A 20,646-nucleotide genomic window follows, 5' to 3' on the forward strand; every position below is an offset into this window, starting at 1 on the left:
TAACATCACGAAATTGATAATCTGACTTTCCTTTATGGGGTTCGTTCGTGGTTAGTTTCTACTCGAATTTTCAGTTGGTGAGACTTTTTGCGATATTCTTTCGACTGTTGAGAATTTGAGAATTCACACGATAACGACTAACCCATTAATTCGGTTTATTTAGCAGAGGAATGTTTTAGGAATAGAAGTAAAAGATACGGCGACTGGTTTAAATTTGCCAGCTAATTTTCGACATTTTCGCGAATAAAAATTGCCCGATTCTTGTCATTATGGCTTTCGGTTGCCGTTGATACGCATTTAACTGCGTCTCGTAAACAGTTCGCGGTAATCCGACAGAAAAATATTATTATTTTAATGCGACCAATTTGGTTTCGATCCGTGAGCGCGAGCCTCGTTAGGACACAGTCAGAAATTGGAACATTTTTTGTTATAGAAGAAGATTACCGAAGTCGTTCGGGGAAACAGGTGCGCGTAATCGTACCGCGGTTTCGACATGCGATCGCGATACAGCCTCCGTTTCTCTCGCGACGAAAAACACGCTCGTTTCGCGCGAGTTTGTTTGGAGAAAGACGTCAGCGTCGTCCTCGGGTTTGATGACTCGCCGGACTCCTGGGACCGCGTCGTCGTTCGGGTCAATTTAGATTTAGCCGGTGTTAGGTGTTTACGAGTTTTTAATTGAACGTAAATATTCGCAGGTGCAACAGACCCAGCTCCGGTCTCTCGTCTCCGGCGGATTCCGTGGCGTAATTACGAAGAACGAGCTCGCGTCTATATCGAGCGTATCTTGGTTTCAATGTAAGCTTCTCTCGTAAAAGGAGTACTTAGGTTGTTAGAAGTATGCCGCTCGGTGTAAATTTATCGGCTCGCGCGTTCGCTCGTTTGTGAATTTCGCCAAGTACCGTTCGCTCAGCCGGCCCCTTTGCGTCTCGTAAAACGTAGCTGCGGCTAAATTACGTCGGCTTCTATCAGCGGCTCTTTCCGCATCGACGCTCGTTTCGCAAAAAACGACGTATAAATAATATCGACCAGGCACAGGTGAGACCCGCGTGTGTGGCCGCTGCCGGGGAAAACCTCGCTGCCCTCGATAGCCCTTCTCGCGCTTTAACCCTTTCGGCCAAACTATGGTACCCTAACCGAGCAAATACTCCCTGGATGGACGTAAAATTGAATATCTGACATGGGCCCCCGTTTAGATCTGTGGTGGGCAAACTTTCTTAGGAGTAGACCAAAAGAAAGAGGAAAAATTCATTATAAAAAGCTGTAAAGACTAAACTAAATAGTACATTTTTCAAATTCTTTAATACTAAACTGAGATTGCATTTGTAAAAGTTCCTCAGAATTTGATTTCAATTTTATGCATGCTTATTTAGGGCAAATTTTTTTTACAAAATTTTGAAGTTTTACTGCACAGTGTATTTCTTTCACTATGTATATTTTATTTTCAACAAGTAACGTGAAAACTAATTAACTGTACGAAGCGTGTTACATTACATTACAGACTGATCTGTAATCAATAGGTGATCCAGCAGGTGCCAATTGATACTCTGTTTTATTGACAAACGTGAGATTTACGATTATGTTTTGTCTTGTTACTCCTACCACAACAAATAATCCAGTTTCGTACGTACATATTAACATTTTCACAAATCCACGATCATATAGCAGTTTTTCGGTTCTCATAATCGTTCGAAGAACCAAACCCGATGCTATAACTGTTTTCAACCCCCGGTGTTCGCGCAGAGTTTGCATCGACCTCCCTTCAAACGGAAACACACCGATACGTCGAATAGGATTTTTGTCGACGTTTGGACGTCGACTTGATCGAGGGGCACGACAGTTGGCGAAGCTTTTCGCGGCGCTTTTTCTGGGACGTTCGCGTGAAAAGGTTCATCCATCAGCGGTCGATCGGCGTCGAAGACACTCGTCAGGGCCAGATGTTTCCGCTCGACGATCACGGCCTCGACAGAGATCCTACGGGGGCCCTGATTTTTCGTCGGTTTCGGCGTGCATCGCGACGACGAGGGTCATCGGGATCTCCTGTAAACCGGTGGATCGTTTAAATGCTAATACCGTGGTGAATTTATCGACCTACGATTCCGTTTCCCGAGCAGACGCCTATTTACTTAAACTTTCGTAATTGAAAGAAAGCCGCCGACCAGGACCACCGTGCAACAATGGCGATAAAGTATCGAATATACGGAAACGGCACCGGAGCTTTCGGTGGGCTGATCTAGGAGTCGAATAATATATCCAACGATCGACCGTGCTAGCCTACCTGGACGAACAATGAAGACACGCTTACGACTCCGCCCCTGACGCGTCCCAGGGACCGCGGTACAACTTTGGACAAATGGCGCGAGAAATGTTGTCATTATAGCGGATCCTCTTTGAAATACAGGGCGAACAAATTTATCGCATCCTTTGGATACTGCTGAAGAATCGTCGAACTACGATATTCGTCAATTTGTTCGAATCCGTTCGAAATTGGAAATTAAACTGAAACTCGGGGTCCTTTTGTCGGGTCCGTTTAATAATATTCGCCACAGCTCCATTCAAGGTTCGTGTATTTAATTAACGAATGGGAAAAATTTAACATTTCGAACATTTATAAATTTTTCTGGGAAAAACGATTCCCTAAAATAGTGGCAAAACAATTGCATAGCTAGTCGCTTTTATTAAGATGAATTCTTGGAGAGCTGAGAAAATCAAAGACGAGTCCTTTTGTTGGATCCATTTCAATAGAACGTTCACTCTTAACCCTTTGGACATAATATTCACCACAGCTCGATTCAAGGTTTGTGTGTTTAATTAACGAAGGGAAGAAATTAAAAATTACGAATATTTATAAATTTTTCTGGGTAAAAGGATTCCCTAAAATGGTGGCAAAAAAATTGCATAGCTAGTCGCTTTTATTAAGATGAATTCTTGGAGAGCTGAGAAAATAAAAGACGAGCCCTTTTGTTGGGTCCATTTCAATAGAACGTTCACTCTTAACCCTTTGGACATAATATTCACCACAGCTCGATTCAAGGTTTGTGTGTTTAATTAACGAAGGGAAGAAATTAAAAATTACGAATATTTATAAATTTTTCTGGGTAAAAGGATTCCCTAAAATGGTGGCAAAACAATTGCATAGCTAGTCGCTTTTATTAAGATGAATTCTTGGAGAGCTGAGAAAATCAAAGACGAGTCCTTTTGTTGGATCCATTTCAATAGAACGTTCACTCTTAACCCTTTGGACATAATATTCACCACAGCTCGATTCAAGGTTTGTGTGTTTAATTAACGAAGGGAAGAAATTAAAAATTACGAACATTTATAAATTTTTCCCTAAAGTCGCTTCTGTTAAAATGAATTCTTGGAAATAAAATAAAATACGGCAATCCTAGCCTCCAAGATCGCTCCAGCGAACAGTTGCGTAAAGTTTCGTGAAAGCGTACGGTGACTTCGCTGGCGAGTGAAGAAGAAGAAGAAAAAAGTGGCGCGGAGAAGTAAGGAACCGCGATGGATTTTTAGTGCGTTCGTAACGTTAATTTAATTGAACGCAGAGTCAACGGTGCTGGCAGGACCCACCTTTCTGCGAATGTAGAATTTTATGTCCGGCTGTCCTTCGAAACGACCGCGGTAGAAACCAGGAGGGATACGCCAGCAGTAAAGAGGCGAAACTGCCGGTGAGACGTCGAAAGGATCCGCGCCGCGTCGGCTAAAGAGGGTCACCTTTCCGAAATTAGAAGCGTTCTAGAGGGAGCGAACGACTAGTCGAGGCGATAGATCGGACACTCTGCCGCTAATTGGCTGCTGAATTTTATGTACCACTAAATTACTCGATGCAAATGCAGTCGCTTCCGTCCCTCGGACGCAGCGATATTCCAGAAGCACGCGCAACTCCCGACCGCTCCCGCAAGATTTACGCCGACCTCATTATCCTAATGAAGACGCAACGACCAGGGGACTAGTTGTGATTTTTGTCGAAAACCAAATTCGAAAAATTGCGTCGTCGCGATTGCGCGTTGTCGGTTACCTGGAACGTTGTAATATACTTGCATCGCTTTACGAGCATCCGAGAAAATTGCAAAGGCGCAAAGGAGAAGTATTTTCAATATCAGTAATGATATTCAAAGTATGTAGTTTTTACTATTAATGCTCTTTCTTTTATTTCATACAGTTAACTCGAATTCATAAACTACAGTAATTCAGTGTAAATGAAACTGGTAGTCCATTTTTTCATAGATTGAGATATTTAATAGTTTGTATTTGAATAAATTAGAAGTAAACCTTGCCAACGGTTGTGCAGCGTTGTTCACATAGATTCTCGATTGATCACTGAAGTGCAGCCCAAGGATGGGTTACCACTTGGGAAAAAATAAAAAAAACCTACGTATTGTTGATTAGTATTACTTACCCGGTTAATATTTAAAAAAAAACTACTACTTCGTAGATAAGTAATACACAGTAGTGTAATACAAACAACATTTGGTAAAGATAAAATCGAAAAGAAGAAACAAATTTCTTAGTCGCCATTATAGTGTACGAGTACGAGTGGGAGTAACTTATATATTTCTGTCACTGCATGGTTCTTAAAATAAAAAGAAAAAGAACAAAACTACTTCGTGCATAGAAGTAGCACAGTGTAATAAACAACATTTGGTAAAAAAGTAGATGGAAAGAATTATGGACTTACAGAGCAAATCACCATAATAATGTACAAATACGAGTGGAAAGAACTGCGTATACTGGGTTCTTTTCGTTAATAAAAATAATATAACAATTTCGTGGGATCGAATTGACAGGTTTTAACACCGTAATAGCGAAAATTCGAATCGAGGTTAGCAGCAGCAACGAGGATCGACGAACACACGCGTACCGGAAGCGATAAAAGGTCCCCCGCGTCCGCAGTCCCGGAGCCGTGTATCTCTTCGTTGAACTGTCCGAGGAGGTACACATCGGCGCTAACTGACCACGAATTATAACTAACCCGTAATGTCCGCTTAATATTCGGGCTGTCGGTCGCGACAGATTTACGAGTGCTAATGAATTGGTAGTGCGGTCGACGGTTCGTCCGGAGGACGCCGCATATTCGGCCGCGATTCTAATTATCGTTCGTATCGTCCCCGTAGCCCGTTCTCTCGATCGATCACGTGTGCCCTATCCTCTGTACCCGGAAATCATTAGGTCTAAGGGCAATTTGAAATTTGTCTCGAGGGAACGTGGGAGGAGGGGAGGGGGGTTCGTATCGGGGCCAAAAAACTCGTGCGTCCGAGGCGAAAAGAGCGCGGAAAGGGCAAAAAGAGGAAAGGACGCCAAGAAGGCCAAGAAGAAGCCTCCGTTGTTCCCCCTACGGGTCGCTCCGATAGCCGAATAAATTTGTGTAGCTCCCTGTTTTGGCCCCGGGCCACGATTATACAACGAGTGGTAGGCTTTTTCGGATATACGATCGGACCTTTCGTAACGCACGGGACAGAGGTGAGAAGGGATCCCGGGGACACAAGGGCGGGAAAGAGACGGTCGGAGTCGTTCTCTCGCGATGGATTTAATTAAAAAACATAATTTAGAAGGGAGGATAACAGGTAGCTGCCGTTTGATGGGAGCTAACGGGAGGCTCCGTCGCGGTGCAGCCCTCGGTTACTCATGAATAATATTATTAATCCCGCGTTCCGAACGAAAGCTTCTCTATCCGCGGTGTCCCGTTTTTCCTATTTCTCGTTTCCCAATAGCCACGGAACGACCACGACCCTAATTCGAATTTACCCGCGACGGAACGATCTTGGAAACGGTTCTCCTTCGCGATTTCTCGACGCGGCCGACACCGGAGGATCCACCAACGCGCGAATCTCCTTCCGTCGACGGCTGATCGTCACCGGCACGCAACCCGAACGACCCACGGCCAACAAATTCGTTCGTAACGCGACGAAAGTACTATAATTTGCCGATTTCAGACGAGAACCGCGACCGCGGAAAAATATTCAATACTTGGTGTGGTTTCATCTTTCTTGCGCGTTACGATTGTTATCGATACGATATATTAAAAAAAAAAGTAAACGTCGAACCTAATTAACCTAGTTATTTCTCTTTTAACTTCTTACCTAACGATTCGATCTCAGACCGTTTGAATCACAGACACTGAATGCGACGCTTGAACGAACCTTTCAGTTGCATTTACTGACTGACTAAACGCTAATGAAATCGATAGAAGAACATTTGAGTAATGGCATAAGATGCAATTAGTTTTACTAGGAACGAGAGCCGTTCATATCACGTTACAAACATACTTTCAATTAAAGAATGAATTCTTGAGATTTACCGTATATAAAGTAGAAGTTATTATAGCTTGGCACGATCGTAATTACGCACCGATCACGAGATTGCTAAATGTAAAAACGCTGGAAGCTGGTAGAACTATTCCTCATCTAATTTGTATAGTTAAATTGATTAATGGGTTAGCGTCCGCAAATTCTTGGAAAAATTAATTTCTACGTTCTTGGCAAACAGCTCAGGATGATACAAATTTTCTATACATTCCTGTACAGATCTAATCGTTGGCTCGATGAATCAAAAGAGCATTCTGTAAACTCCTGTAACGACATTATAATTTCTTATCTTTTTTCGTCTCGTTAACTGTATCTTCTAATTGTATATCTCTTGCACTGTGATTTGTGCATTAGAGGAATCCGTATCACGCGTACGAGTCGTACTTCTTATGTTTACCTTTGTAGTATTATTTATTTATCATACGGGTAAAAACCAATTAGCGTAGAAGAGGCAGAGAACAGTGAAATGATATTGAGACTTTGATTATAAATTGTAAACCTGATTTTCGAACGAGAAAATTTTAATGGAAAAAAATTATAAACCACCAACCTCTTATTGCATTGATTATTGCGTTGATTATCAATAGATAAATAACTTGCATGGAATTGGAAAAATGTACAGAAAATGGCAAGTGTCCCAATACTTTTGAGCGGTAAAGTTACTCGAATTTTCGGATTAAAAGTTCCATTTGTCGGGGGCAGTGTCGCGGTGGGCACGAAATTAAAAGAGTGGATACCGAACGGCAAGAAACTTAGCGCCATCTTGTTCAGACCGGAGGACCAATCGCGCGGCCTTGCACCCTTGTCACGGTAGCCGTTGCGTGCTAGTTTACAAATTCATTTCGTCTCGGACGGCAAACGACTCCCTTCCGCCAAAAAGTCAAAATCGACGATAAACGCGCCGCTGTTCGAGTCGCTCGAAACGATCCCATCTACGAGCGAGTGGTTCTTGCTATTCCGTCGATCGAAAAGATACGAACGCTGGCTCTCTGGAGCATCTCTTCTTTCGTGCATCATTTATCACATACTCCGGGACAGTGTCCCAGTGAGATCATTAATACGTTGACTGTCTGCTCAAGAATCGCGAACACCGTAGAAAATTCGTGGCCAACTTTATTTAGGAATAGGTCATAGAAGATTTTGTCCATTTCATTGAATTTAAGCGACACTCCAAATTGAATTGAATAAGAAAATTATTTAAATCGCAACGTAATCGTATATAATACACGAGTAAATAATTTTGTTTGAAATTAGAAATTGTGTAGTTATAATATTTACATATTTATAGTTGACATTCAAGAAATATCGTGATAACATTATACAGGGTGTTTGGCCACCCCTGGGAATATAATGGGAAACTCTAGAGGCCAAAATAAGGCGAGAATCAAGAATATCAATTTCTTGACTGAGGCTTCGTTAAAAAGTTACTAAAAAATTAAATTAAAAAATTTCAAATCATTCTGAAAAAATTATTTTTGGTTGCGGGGGTCCATTATAAGCATTTTTAGTGAATATACATACCCGCGAATTCCTACGCACTTTAGAGAAAAAAATTCAGATAGGTGCCTAAATTTTTCAGTGAAAAAAAAATTTTTCAAATCGTTCTAAAAAAATTATTTTCGGTCACAAGGGTCGATTACAATCATTTTTGGTCATTACACATACCTCCGAAATCCTATGCATTTTTGAAAAAAAAATTCCTTACCGAAAATCTAATGTGAGGCCAGAAATGCTACACTGATGCGTATCTTTAAAACGTCATAACTTCTGAACGAATTGATGGATTTTAATGTTTAAAAAGCCAAACAACGCGTATTTTGGTGAAGAATATATGGAAATTCCAAAAATTTTCGAAAAGTTATTCCTTGACTCCGCAAAATGAGAAAACCCCCATAAAAATGGTCCAATTTTCAAACAGCCATAACTCCTACAATAGCGAATATATTTCATTGAAATTTTTAGGGGAACTAGAGTTCATGGATACCTACAAAAAAGTATTAAACATCTTTTCTGTACAGCACCAACTAAGTTTATTAAGAATGAAAAACAAATTGTTAAGAAAAATCGACAAAGGGTAGTGCCTAAATTTTTCACCGAAAAATGAAAATTTCAAATCGTTCTAAAAAAATTATTTTCTGTTGCAAGGGTCAATTACAATCACTTTTGGTCAATAGACATACCCCCGAAATCCTACCTACTTTCTAGAAAAAAATTCGAGAAAGTAAAATTTTTAGAAAAAATTAAAAAATTTCAAATCGTTCTAAAAAAATTATTTTCGGTTGCAGGGGTCAATTACAATCACTTTTGGTCAATAGACATACCCCCGAAATCCTACCTACTTTCTAGAAAAAAATTCGAGAAAGTGTGAAATTTTTAGAAAAAATTAAAAAATTTCAAATCGTTCTAAAAAAATTATTTTCGATTGCAGGGGTCAATTATAATCATTTTTGGTGAATAGGCGTACCCCTAAAATCCTGCGCATTTTCGAGAAAAAAATTCAGTACGGACGGAACTTTAAACGTTAATAACTTCTTAACGAAGCCTCCATCAACAAATTGGTATTCTTGATTTTCGTCTTATTTTGGCTTCTAGAATTGTCCATTAAAATTTTTCCCAGGGGAAGCCAAACACCCTGTATAATGATATATGTACAGGGAAAAAAAATTTATTAGAGAAGATAAAGGTATCTTAATTACGATGCTACGACTCACGAGTTGTTGTTGAAATATGTATGTATCTGTCGATAAATGAAAATGATTAAAAAATGACGATAAGGTGAGAAACGCACGAACGTAAAATATAGGTAAAATCGCCTATGGTTGCATGCGATCGTAGATAGATATAGGTAGACTAAAGAATCCAGGAACGCGTGCATTCCGTCACACAGTGAACATAAAGCTACTAGAATAGAGGGTGTATTGCTATTTCATTTCTACGTTGAGTTCTTCGTCGAGTTCAAATATAACCTTCTTGGTCGAATTAACAGTGTCAGTCAGCTGTTCGTTACCAAGCGAAAATGGTATGCGACACGTCGACATAGTAACTCTGCTTCCGTGCTTTTAAATAAATTAGCGAAGATATCGCACGGATAATACTCGAACACTTAAACTGCGAGACATTTCAACGCAAAGCAAGGGGGTGTTGAGCTTATAGCGACAGTCGATGCTGTTTGTTGACAGTTGTTCCCAGGCCTAACACTCTTTTATCAATTTATCCAAATTAAAATTATTCGATCGCCAGACATTCAGAATTATTAAAAATTAATAACGTTGTGCATTTAGATTCGAAGCAAACTGTAATAAATTTTTAAAAACTGGAAAGCTTGTACAAAGTAATTATTTTTAAACAAAACATATTTGTATCTTTCCTGATACATTCACGCCTATGGGCGTTCAACGCACGAGCATGTTAATTAACCGAATGTCTATAGATGGCCATAGCATGGGGTATTATTAAAAGTGCATATCGTCAAGCGCTTATAAGCACAGTCAGCACCAGTTTAAGGGTGAAACATTCGTCGAAACCATTTACCCTCGAAGTAACTTTTCTTCCCACATAATCATACGAAAATTAATTGCCCGGAAACTTTTACTTGCTACTGTATGTCAGAACCCAGCGACGAATGAAGGTTATCAAGTCCATATTATTACGCTTTCAAAGCATGTACAAGGAAAAGTAGTCTTGGCAGAAATTTCTACAACTATTGCTTCAAAAGAAAAATATTCGCTTTGTACAGTAATTACGCTAAGACTGTTCTTAAGTACAGTAATTACTGGACTGCGGAAATTTATGCAAATTCATGATTTTATTAACAGAATTAATGAAATTGAAGCTTTGTAGAGGGACTCGTATCTCACTTTAAGAGTTTCTTATATTTTTGTATATCAAGTGCATTCTATAGTTATTACACTATGCAGGTTCGATATACTGGAATAACAATAGTTTAGCACAAGTTTCCACTCTAAACTAAATTACACAAAAATTCAAAGTTGTTTAAAAAAAAAATTAACTTGGATACACTTTAAAAATTTTAATCGTGGAACAGGTAACACAAGCTGCTATAATTCCTTCTTTCGTATCTTGCTGTGTTATACATGATTTCTTAGTCCCAGCCTATAGTTCTTGTTAGCGCGTGTCACGCGATCGATCATCGTTTCGATCAACAGCAACGATGCGTATTGATGGAATTATTCCTTTGCTTACGCAACTACGGTACACGAAACGTCAGAGAACAGTTCCGGAAATCTATGGAAGGAAAATCACCGCCATTTTGCGTTCGATGTATTAAAACGGAACGTGCAGTATCCTAATTATCATCGAACAACCGTGGACGATTTGGTCGTTAAGGTGAGGGTTAAAATTTCGTAACTTTTAAGGAGGGAGGCTATTGCCCCTGCCCTGGTTTCGCCCCAGGGTCCTCGCGGGCATTCAGGGACCGCGTCGAAGGACGTTGTTACCGTCCTATCAAAGTCCCTGGGATACGCAAATACGCTCGTCGCGACCGCTGGTCGCGATCGCGCGGATATCACGACCACGGTTCGCTCTTAATGCTAATTATTTGTTTATCGGTCTCCGCATGCAACTGCGTCGACACGCACGGTTCTCTGGATAAAGCTTCGCGTAGCTCCCCACCCCCGTTCGGGGCAACTTATTACTCGTTTATGCATCGCGTCCGACTAAACGGATAGCGATCGCCGTTGGGAAAAGCAACGCTGTTTTCCCCGACGTTGCTCCGCCGTTTCCTCCGCTTCCACGTACAATGGCAAACGTAAGAACCTTTAAAAAATAACCGAGGAGAAACAAGCTCGCAAAGAGGATGTATATTTTACAGCGGCAATGAATTTTTCATATACGCGAACATTGTAAATAAAACGCATGCTAAAGTGTTCCATAACTTGGAGAGGCGGCAATTTATTATTTTTATCCTTAGTTTCTTGGGGAAAATAGCAGACGCTACTTTTGAACTGTATTTGGGGTTATTTAATTAACGTCCCAATTTTTAAGAAAACGTCCCTGAAACATTAGCCACTGTCGCGTTTAACAGCGAGATTCAGATTCTAAACCTAACAAAACTCATAAATATTATTTGTTAGCAATTTATGTTGAATTTAATTGATGTAATGATATGAATGTATACCCTAATTAAAAGAAACACAGCGAATTACAATAAAAAGCTAGTGTCAACAGTCGAATATTTTTACGACTAAAAAATTAATTACTATGAAGCTATTTAGAACGTATGTGTCACTGTCCAAGGAAAGAAACGGGAGTTTAATTAATGTCCAAGTCCCTTTACTCTACGCCAGAGTCTAATAATTCCAAACAGGCACTACGGGAGCATCGTAGGCGCAGTTAGGCGAAAGTTGCCTCCGCTACTAGTCGTTTTCTCCCGTACATACTGTTCACGAGCATCCTTAAAACTATTGTTCAACGTATACGTACGCTGACCACGTCGAAAGAAATAATTTAATCGCACGCGGTCGTTTTTATTGCTGCACCAAGTTGTTACGGAAGAACTTATTTTTACAACCAGCGCTGCGTTGCTTTTATAGAAACCAGATCGGTATTAAGATTGTGCGTGGCTTGTTTGCCGGGAACATAACGCCGGACGGTAATACGAGGCAGCGTTCAGGGGAAACGAAAAACTTTTATTGCACGTTTAATGAGATATCGGGGACCAGCGGCTCGTAGAGATAAGTCGAGATCGCCGCGGAACGTTCCCGGTGCCAGAGTGCTCCGGAAAAACGAACTCGGCGAGCCAGCTTCGCTCGCGGTCGGCGCAGGTGAATCCAATCAGAAAAGCAGAAGCAACGTTGTCTCGAGGCAGGTGCCAGGCCAGCGCGAGACGGCGGTCAATGGCTCTCCCGGAGGACCGACCAAACGCTTTTTACACGAAAACCAGAAAAGAACGGACTAATTTCGCGTCCAAGCTCTATCACTTGGACAAAGAGGGGAAACCCTCGACACCTCTTTCGACCTTTCTTGCACGGCTCGACATTAATTGCCTTCTCGAGATAGGAGCTAAAGTTTTGGAACAGGGAATTTTGGGGGCACGGAATCGTGTCACGGTCGTTTCGTTTTGGCTTTTTGGGAAAGAGGACTCCTCTAACTATTTGTGGCGTGGCGATCACGAGTCAGTGGGGACGGCAAAGAAGCTTGACGCGTAGACGTCGGATGCGGTGAGCCGCAAAACCCCGTCGAATCTACACCCCTACCGGTTTATCGGGTTCGCACCCTCGCTGTCGGTAGGCTGTCGTGCGAACCCATGCCCGCCCCCGCATCCAGCTGTCGCGTGGCTCTTGCTCTCGCCCTGATACTCACCAGTAGACCGTTCTATTTCACCCATTTACCACCCCCGTTGTTCTCTACGGTCCCATTTTGACCGCTCACGATCGCCAAAACTTCTGATTGCTGCTTGACGCGAGACCACACAACACTTAGGTATTCTCAGATAACAGAACATGACAGTTCCGTGATGTTAATTTTATATTAGGATTTTTATTTTAGACGACTAACAAATTATTACAAATTATTTCATCGCTTGGACAGCGGCTCACATTTTTCTGGAACATACTAGAGTGACAAAATGAAAGAGAATAAGAGGATAGAGAACTTCAGGGGAATAACCTTAGGTTAATGGATAGGAAGTAAAGAGAGAGAAAGGGGGATAGAGTACATTTTACATAGAAATTTGTGGTTTTCGTCGTTTACATTCATATTCTTATCATATAGTAGTTTCTTATTAAACGTTTATCCATTAATGTGGTGGATTAGAAACTTTTTAATTTCGTCGAAATATTTATCCACCTACTCGAATTTTTTTCTCGAAGGCGCGTAGGATTTCGGGGGTATGTGCATTGACTAAAAATGATCGTAATTGGCCCCCCAAACCAAAAATAATTTTTCCATACCGATTTGAAACTTTTCATTTTCGCCGAAAAATTTAGACACTCGAATTTTTTTCTCGAAAGTGCGTAGGAATTGTGGGGTATGTCTAGTCACCAAAAATGATTGTAATTGACCCCTGAAACTGAAAATATTTTTTTTAGAACGATTTGAAATTTTTTTTTTTCGACATAAAATTTCAGCACCAATTGGACCATTCTTATGGGGTTTTCCACATTTTACGGGGTTAAGGAACAACATTTCGAATATTTTTGGAATTTCTATATATTCTTTACCAAAATACGCGTCGTTTACATTTTGAAACATTAAAATCCTCCTATCCGTTCAGGAGTTATGATTTTTCAAACATACCCATAAAATCAGTGACATTCGTAGCAGTCAGATTGGGCCACGAATGTCCATAATGTGAAAGGTCTACTCGTATACCTCGTCTGTGATTTCGTTCGAACGATACCATAACCGATAAAAATGAACGTAGTAAAAGTTCACGTAGGATTTTCATAAATCGCGACGTCTCGACTTTATTTTCTCCAGTCGTGTGCATCAATGGATTTTATTCGACTCGTCATGAATCTCATTCGCTACACTGTCCAGTCGATTCGACACGCATCGCCAGTCCGCCGCCGCGTAAGAAACGAGAATCGTTCGTCCGGTAGACAAGCGGCGATTCGCGGCATTACCAAAGCGATGAAATTTGTTCTATCCGAAGCGTTTTCTCGGGCGATTTCGTCGCGTATCGTAGAAGCACGCGGTCGCGTTCTTTTTATGGGGACCGCGTTCCGTTGGAAATTGGAAAGTCGTCGGGGCGATTCTCGGAAGGTAAACCACCCGAGAGGCAAGGAAGACGACAACGTTGGGGCTCCCTGGTTTTAATTTATGCGCGGCACAGCCGAAGGCGTTATTAGTCCTAGCTGGCGTACGATGGGCGTGACGTCACGCGGCTAAAACAAAGGACCCTATCCGTGCCCATCCCACGATGGGTCTCTTTCAACTGTGCCGACAGGAGGCCGCGAAAGCCTAGGACGAATCTCGTTTGCCCGTACGGTTTACGCCTCGCGAGCTTTCATGCCACGAACGAATCCTGTTTCGTTCGTTGGAATACGGGCGAGCAAGGCAATCGAAAGAAAGGCATTATACACCCTGCTATATACGCGCGGCAGCATGCATAAAACATAGAAGCCTCGCGAAGAATGGCGGTAATTGACGGAGGACAGGTATATAGAGGCGAACTAGTAAGTACTACATATATCGGCCGACTCGAAGGCGCCTCGCTCGTGCTGCCAACATGCAATAACGACTTCTTTTCGTTCTGCGCTGCGTAATTACAGACCGGCCGGAATTGCCGGCTAATATCGCTCTAATCAATAATCCTATTAACGCGGTCTCGCGAGCGTTCTCGTTAACCGCTCGTCCGACTAAATTCATCGCCCGAACCGAACGAGACGCGCGACGAGTTTCTAACCCGGATGTCGCGCGAATGTGTACCAACGACCGTAAGTGGAACTAGAGTGCCCCGGTGCTCGATCGTCGCGGAATGAAAACGGAGCCAGAGGAAGCTAATTGAGAGACGTCGTTGTCTCCACCAGGCCACTGTCATATCATCCTGGCGGATCAATACGTAGCTCGCCTACAACCTGCACTCACGAAACTCGAAGAGGGCGTGGCTCGTACACCACCGGCCGAGAGATACTCTCTCTCTCCCTCTCTTCTATCCTCCTCTTTGCCTCCCCCAGGCTCTCCTCTATTTCCTCTCCCCTTTCTGCCGGTTCTCGCCCTAACCACGCGACCAGGAAGGACGATTTTGTCTTTCATCCCCTCCGAGCGTCCAACACTCACCGTCACCTTTCTATTCGTCCACCACTCGCGGACCGTTTCGCTCGACACCCTCTTTTGGAAATATTTTTAAAATGCCTCGACCAAATTCCCAGCTCAGAATCGGGATCGTGAATCTATTAAAAAGAGTTGTCGCGACGGTAACGAGCCCGAGGTGGACGAAGAAATACGCCGATAGGTTCGAGTCGATGATCCGTTTCGAAGGAGCCCGGGATTTTTTAAAGAGCGGAACGTCCAAAGAGCTCCGCGTTCTCCGATGACCGCAACCGTGGTTATTACCCTAGCAACCTTGCCCGAAGTCACGGGATGGGGTGACCACGGATTGGTAGGGCTTTATCTCGCTCTTTTCCCCTCTTTGTCTCTATCGTCGAAGGGTGTGCGCACTCGTTGTCTTTGGTCGGTGTTGGTGCAAGGTTGAACCGTGTGGGGGCGTGTCGCCTCGATGGCGCCGGCTGCTAATGGCTGCGCGGCCCGCCAGACTTTAATTTCCTGCCGCTTCCGCGGACCCTTTGCCTTTACCTTTCCACGTCCGAATACGCTTCGGACCCTTCCCAGCCTCCAGCCTTTCGGTAGCCACCGACCGTCTGCTCGTCTTTCGTTCCGTGGAACGACGTCGCGATGATTTGCATGGGACCGAAATCGCGAATCTGCCTCCACTATCCAACGACGACGTTAGAAAATCCCATTACTCGAGCATCCGATCAACCCTGCGTCTTTAATCCTTCGAAAACACAGTTTACAGTAATATTAATTGTTAGATGTTCAGTGGAAATAGGTCGTGGTAATAAATGGTCTTTACTTTTCTGGGGTACGTACTAAGTATATTCTGATTGTTTGCACGTTTACAGAGTGAGTAATTGGTGATATGAAAATCGCGTGAACAACGGTCCTCGGTTGCCCCACCATAATCATCCTTGTTGCCAAAAATCGCGGATTCTCAACATTAATAATCCCCAAAATTTACCATCGTGTATCATTTAAAATTATCTTTTTAGAGTTAATCTAAAAAATTAATTAATTTTGTCTAAATGTGGTCGTACAAAAAATGGCCACGAAAAAGAATAGATTCGTTTTACGAATACCTCGTGATTGTAAAAATATATTGATTTTAGTATATAACTACATAAGACTCGATGACGAGTGATTGTGAAACTTGACGTCTAGAACTTGTGACAGACTAGCAATTGTATGACGAGGGGTTAACTGTTTGAGTGCTATGGACGCATGTATGCGTTCATGTCGCTTACTGCAACACAATTATTTTAAAATAAGTTCAATAGCATGTATGACTTAGTTACGGGTTGTATAATCGATCAACGGACATTCCGTGCCCCACGAGCACTTTGGCCAAGAGTACTCAGCACCGAGAGGGTTAATCGGAATCAATTTTTCAGTAATTTTTATAGTTTGTGTGCGTCGCGTAATATTGGAAACGGTTTGGCGGCAAAGTGGCCGGAGGGACGCGTATCGTTTCTCCCAGGCAATCTTCCGTCTCTTCTAGGATAGGACCGGCAATTTTGTGTGTCATTATACACCCTCGGGAGAAGACGCGGTTCCGGCGGCCGATGGCGAGCGGAGTCGGGTATCTTTTTTGGGTCGATTTAGCTGCGATTATGGCCGGGCATACAGCGTGTTCTCGGTCGTTGGATTTCGATATTGTGAGGCCGCGTTACCTTGAGAAAGCGTCTCAATCGGGCCCGAGGTCCATTTCGTCGGATCTGTATATATATATATATAGCGAGCTCCTAATTCGTGAAGCCCGCCGCAAACCTCGTTATTATCGGGGTTGCGTAATGGTATCGGAAGAACGGGCCCGTAATTCCGTCGGGTAACACCTGCTCCGTGAACGCGTTTTCTCTTCGTAATAAAATGGTGGCTAGCGGGGGTCGTAGGAACCGATCGCGGTGAAGTTGGAACGGAGTCGTAACCTGGTCGTTGGTTTTTGTTGTTTCAGGACCATCCGGGTTTACGTGGTACGCCGCTGGCGATGCTCGCAGCTCAGTGCAACAAACTGAGCAGCAAGAGTCCTCCGCCGCTGGCGGACGCGGCCGTTGGCAAAGGTTTCCATCCGTGGAAAAAGAGCCCGCAGAGCAGCGGTAGCTCGCCGCAGCACTCTACCGGTAGCGGGGGCGGGGGAGGCGGAGGAGGCGGGGGCGGAGGTGGATGTACGACAACCGGAGTGAGTCAAAGACCAACCGCGACGAGCAGCGCGGGCAGCACGACCGGCGGTTACGCGAGAGCGCCGGTGACATCTTGCGCGTCCACGGCGCCCCAGTACGGCAGCGACCTGTACTTCCCCGGCACGGCGAGCGCCCAACCGGCCAGCGATCCGCACCATCATCAGAGCAGCCTTCTAGGGAAGGTCGAAGGAGCGACCTTGGGCTCGGTGTACGGCCGACACCCGTACGAGTCGTGGCCGTTCAACGCGATGCCGGGCGCGACGCACGGCGGTATCAAAGCGAGCGACGGCTGGTGGGACGTGCACGGAGCCGCGACCGCCGGCGGATGGCTGGACGTGAGCAGCACGGTCGGCGTCGGCGTCCACGCCGCTCAAATGGCCAACTACTCGGCCGACTATTCGACCAGCCTCGCGCTCGCCGGCAATCATCTGTTGACCACCGCGACCACCGCCGGTCATAATTTACTGCAAGACACGTACAAATCGATGTTACCGGGTGGCCCGCCCGGTTTCGGTCTTCATCATCACGCGGCCGCGACGGCGGGCGCTGGCGCCGGTGCCGGTAGTCCGCAGGGTAGCGGAGGCGGCGTCGGCGTCGGGGCTGGCGGCGTCAGTCAAGCCCCGTCGCCGCGCTCGCAAAGACGGTACACCGGCCGAGCCACCTGCGACTGCCCGAACTGCCAAGAGGCCGAGAGGCTCGGTCCGGCCGGCGTCCATCTCAGGAAGAAGAACATCCACAGCTGTCACATACCGGGATGCGGTAAGGTCTACGGGAAAACGTCGCATCTGAAGGCCCACTTACGGTGGCACACTGGTGAGCGACCGTTTGTTTGCAACTGGCTTTTCTGTGGCAAGCGGTTCACACGTTCGGATGAGTTGCAGCGGCACCTTCGAACCCACACCGGCGAAAAGAGATTCGCCTGCCCGGTCTGCAACAAGCGGTTCATGCGCAGCGACCATCTCGCGAAGCACGTCAAGACCCACAGCAGCAGCAGCAGCAGCAGCGGCACCAAGGGCAAGGGGGGAGCGGGGAGCTCGTCAGCCGAGTCCTGCTCCGACAGCGAGGACAACGGGAGTCAGCAGAGTCCCACTTCCAGCTCGGTGCCGCCGCAGCCGCAGCCGCCGCCGCCGCCGCAGCAGCAGCAGCAACCGGGCCAGCAACCGGGTCAGGCCCAGCAACAACAAGCTCTGGTGGCGGCGGCGGCGGCGGCGGCAGCGGCGGCGGCGGTGGCGGCGGGCCAGGACACCAACACCACATCCCAGACCACCACCAGTCTCGGCCATCAGCCGACAACGCCCATGACCCCAATACAGATGACCCCTCCGCCTCTGACCCCACACCATCCCCACCACCCGCATCTCCCTCCTCTAATGCACCATCCTCATCATCACGCAACATCCGTGTCGGCGGCGGCCCACCACCCGCACGCGGGGATGAGCATGCACTGAGCCCGGTGGGGCCCGGAGCCGGTACCTGCAGTTCCGCTGCCGCAACGGCCCTGGGCTCCCCCTTATCCTACCCCCTCAACCTGAACCTCGTGCAGAATCACGCAACCATCGCCCACCATCATGCCACCGCCCATCACCAACACCAGAATCACCATCACCATCATCACCATCACCACCACCATCACCAACAACAACAACAACAACAGCACTCGCGTCAAAGCAACTCCTATTCCGTGCAACAAAATCCTGGCACGCCGGGGACCGCGCAGACTCCCTCACCCTCGTCCCCCGCGCCTGTACATAGTCTCTAGGTTCACGCTTCGCCTTTCTCGAACTCCCTCTACCTCTACCTCTCGCCCTAACCCTCCTTTTCACGCTAGCCGCGATATCGTTATTTCGAATAGCTTCGACCGGTGCCTCAAATCCGACGCGATTCTCAATTTTTCTCGATAGTTCTCCAACCGTCGTTCCCTCTTAACGCTCGCACGACTATCCTTTAACACCTTTACTGCCACGTCGCCCATATATGGATGACAGAATTTTTAACAGTGGAACAAAAACAATTAATCAATTCTTCGTAAATTCTACTGAAGTTACGAAAATAAGTACTACGACAAGTTTTAAGTTACGTAGTTTACAATTGTCCAAAATCAAAGTTTTGCTCTCGTAAACAATTTTACCGTTTCAGGCTGGTAGTCAGGATGTTAAATAGTCGATCGCTGGGTCTTTCTAGGTCCATATTTACGCTTCTGACCCATAAAAACGTAGAATATTTGTTTCGCCCACTCGTTAGAATACTCGATGATCCTACTTTTGTCCTAAATATTTTTCAGTTTTAATAACCTGAAACCTTTGTATTCGTGGCTCGATTCAAGTTCCATTCGTGACAACGCAAATTGAATTTAGGAAATATAGGAATAAAATTTAAATTACAGGTATCTATACATTTCTGTTGGGAGAAAAATATTTTTTTTATTTTTAAATGTCACTGCACACAGTTGCAATTGGTATACTTCTTTAAATTAATAAACATTCTCGGAGTGCACACGGTTAAAGGAATACATACATATTTTATTGGATTCTTGCTCCCAAAATACACATAACATTAACGTTTTAGAAAATGAGGGAAACGAATGATCCAGCAAACGCCGGTGCGAGCGTTAAAGGTTATTTCGGGATCCAGGCAACCTTCGAAGCGATTCGAATCGTTCCGTCGACGGATACGTATCCTGAGACGATTCCTTGCCCCCCGTCGGTCCTTCTTCTTCCCCCGTTCGTCGGCAGTTGGAGCATATCCCAGCACCCGATACTACCGACTTTCTTACTTGTAAATACTATACATAGCGCGTGAGAAAGATATTATATTAATTAAGCGGTGTAATGTTGTAAAAAATTCTATATAAACGCACTGTCGCGCTGTACCATACACTGACACGTAGGACACACGCAACAAATGCATATTACGAAAAGGCGCGCGTAATCGTATCCGTTTCTCGCGTATCGTGTTCACTCGCGACGAGGAATCGACGAAAACAGACGCGCGGACGTCCGCGTACGATCGTTCGATCCAGGGATTAGACACGTTACGATCCGAGGCAGGTTCCAAACGATCTCGATCGCTCGGACAAATAAAAAAAAAAAAAAAAAACGGAACGCGTGACCGGAGGATTTTTCATTGTCGCGTTATTAAATATTATTTCCCCCCTGACGCGCGATTCTGCGTTTGGAACTTGGCGTTCGGACCGCTTTCCCACCATCGACCGACGACCTTCTTCGATCTTAAATATCACAATATTATGAATTAATTAATTAATTATTATTATTATTATTAATTATTATTATTAATTATTAATAATTATTATTGATGTATTATTATAAAGATTATAAATTCATTTTGAAAGAGATAAAGAGAAAATAAACGATGCTTTTGTGAGTAACGATGTGCCTGGATGATGATTCCCTTCGTGATCG

The 20,646-nt window shown here is 44.5% G+C and overlaps 1 protein-coding gene across 1 annotated transcript in view; it reads left to right on the forward strand.

Moving 5' to 3' along the window:
* Positions 1-20,425, forward strand: part of LOC122401689 (transcription factor Sp8-like) — a 43,362-nt gene extending 22,937 nt beyond the window's left edge. Inside the window, exons 2-3 of the mRNA XM_043403980.1 lie at positions 17,002-18,040; positions 18,109-20,425. Of these exons, the coding sequence (XP_043259915.1) occupies positions 17,002-18,040; positions 18,109-18,986 (1,917 nt within the window). The 3' untranslated portion in view covers positions 18,987-20,425. The remainder of the gene's footprint in view (positions 1-17,001; positions 18,041-18,108) is intronic.
* The last annotated feature ends 221 nt before the right edge of the window (positions 20,426-20,646 follow it).

Source organism: Colletes gigas, unplaced genomic scaffold, assembly GCF_013123115.1.
Source record: "Colletes gigas isolate AHSC1104 unplaced genomic scaffold, ASM1312311v1 Colletes_gigas_Sc00027, whole genome shotgun sequence".
In the NCBI taxonomy this organism is placed as follows: domain Eukaryota; kingdom Metazoa; phylum Arthropoda; class Insecta; order Hymenoptera; family Colletidae; genus Colletes; species Colletes gigas.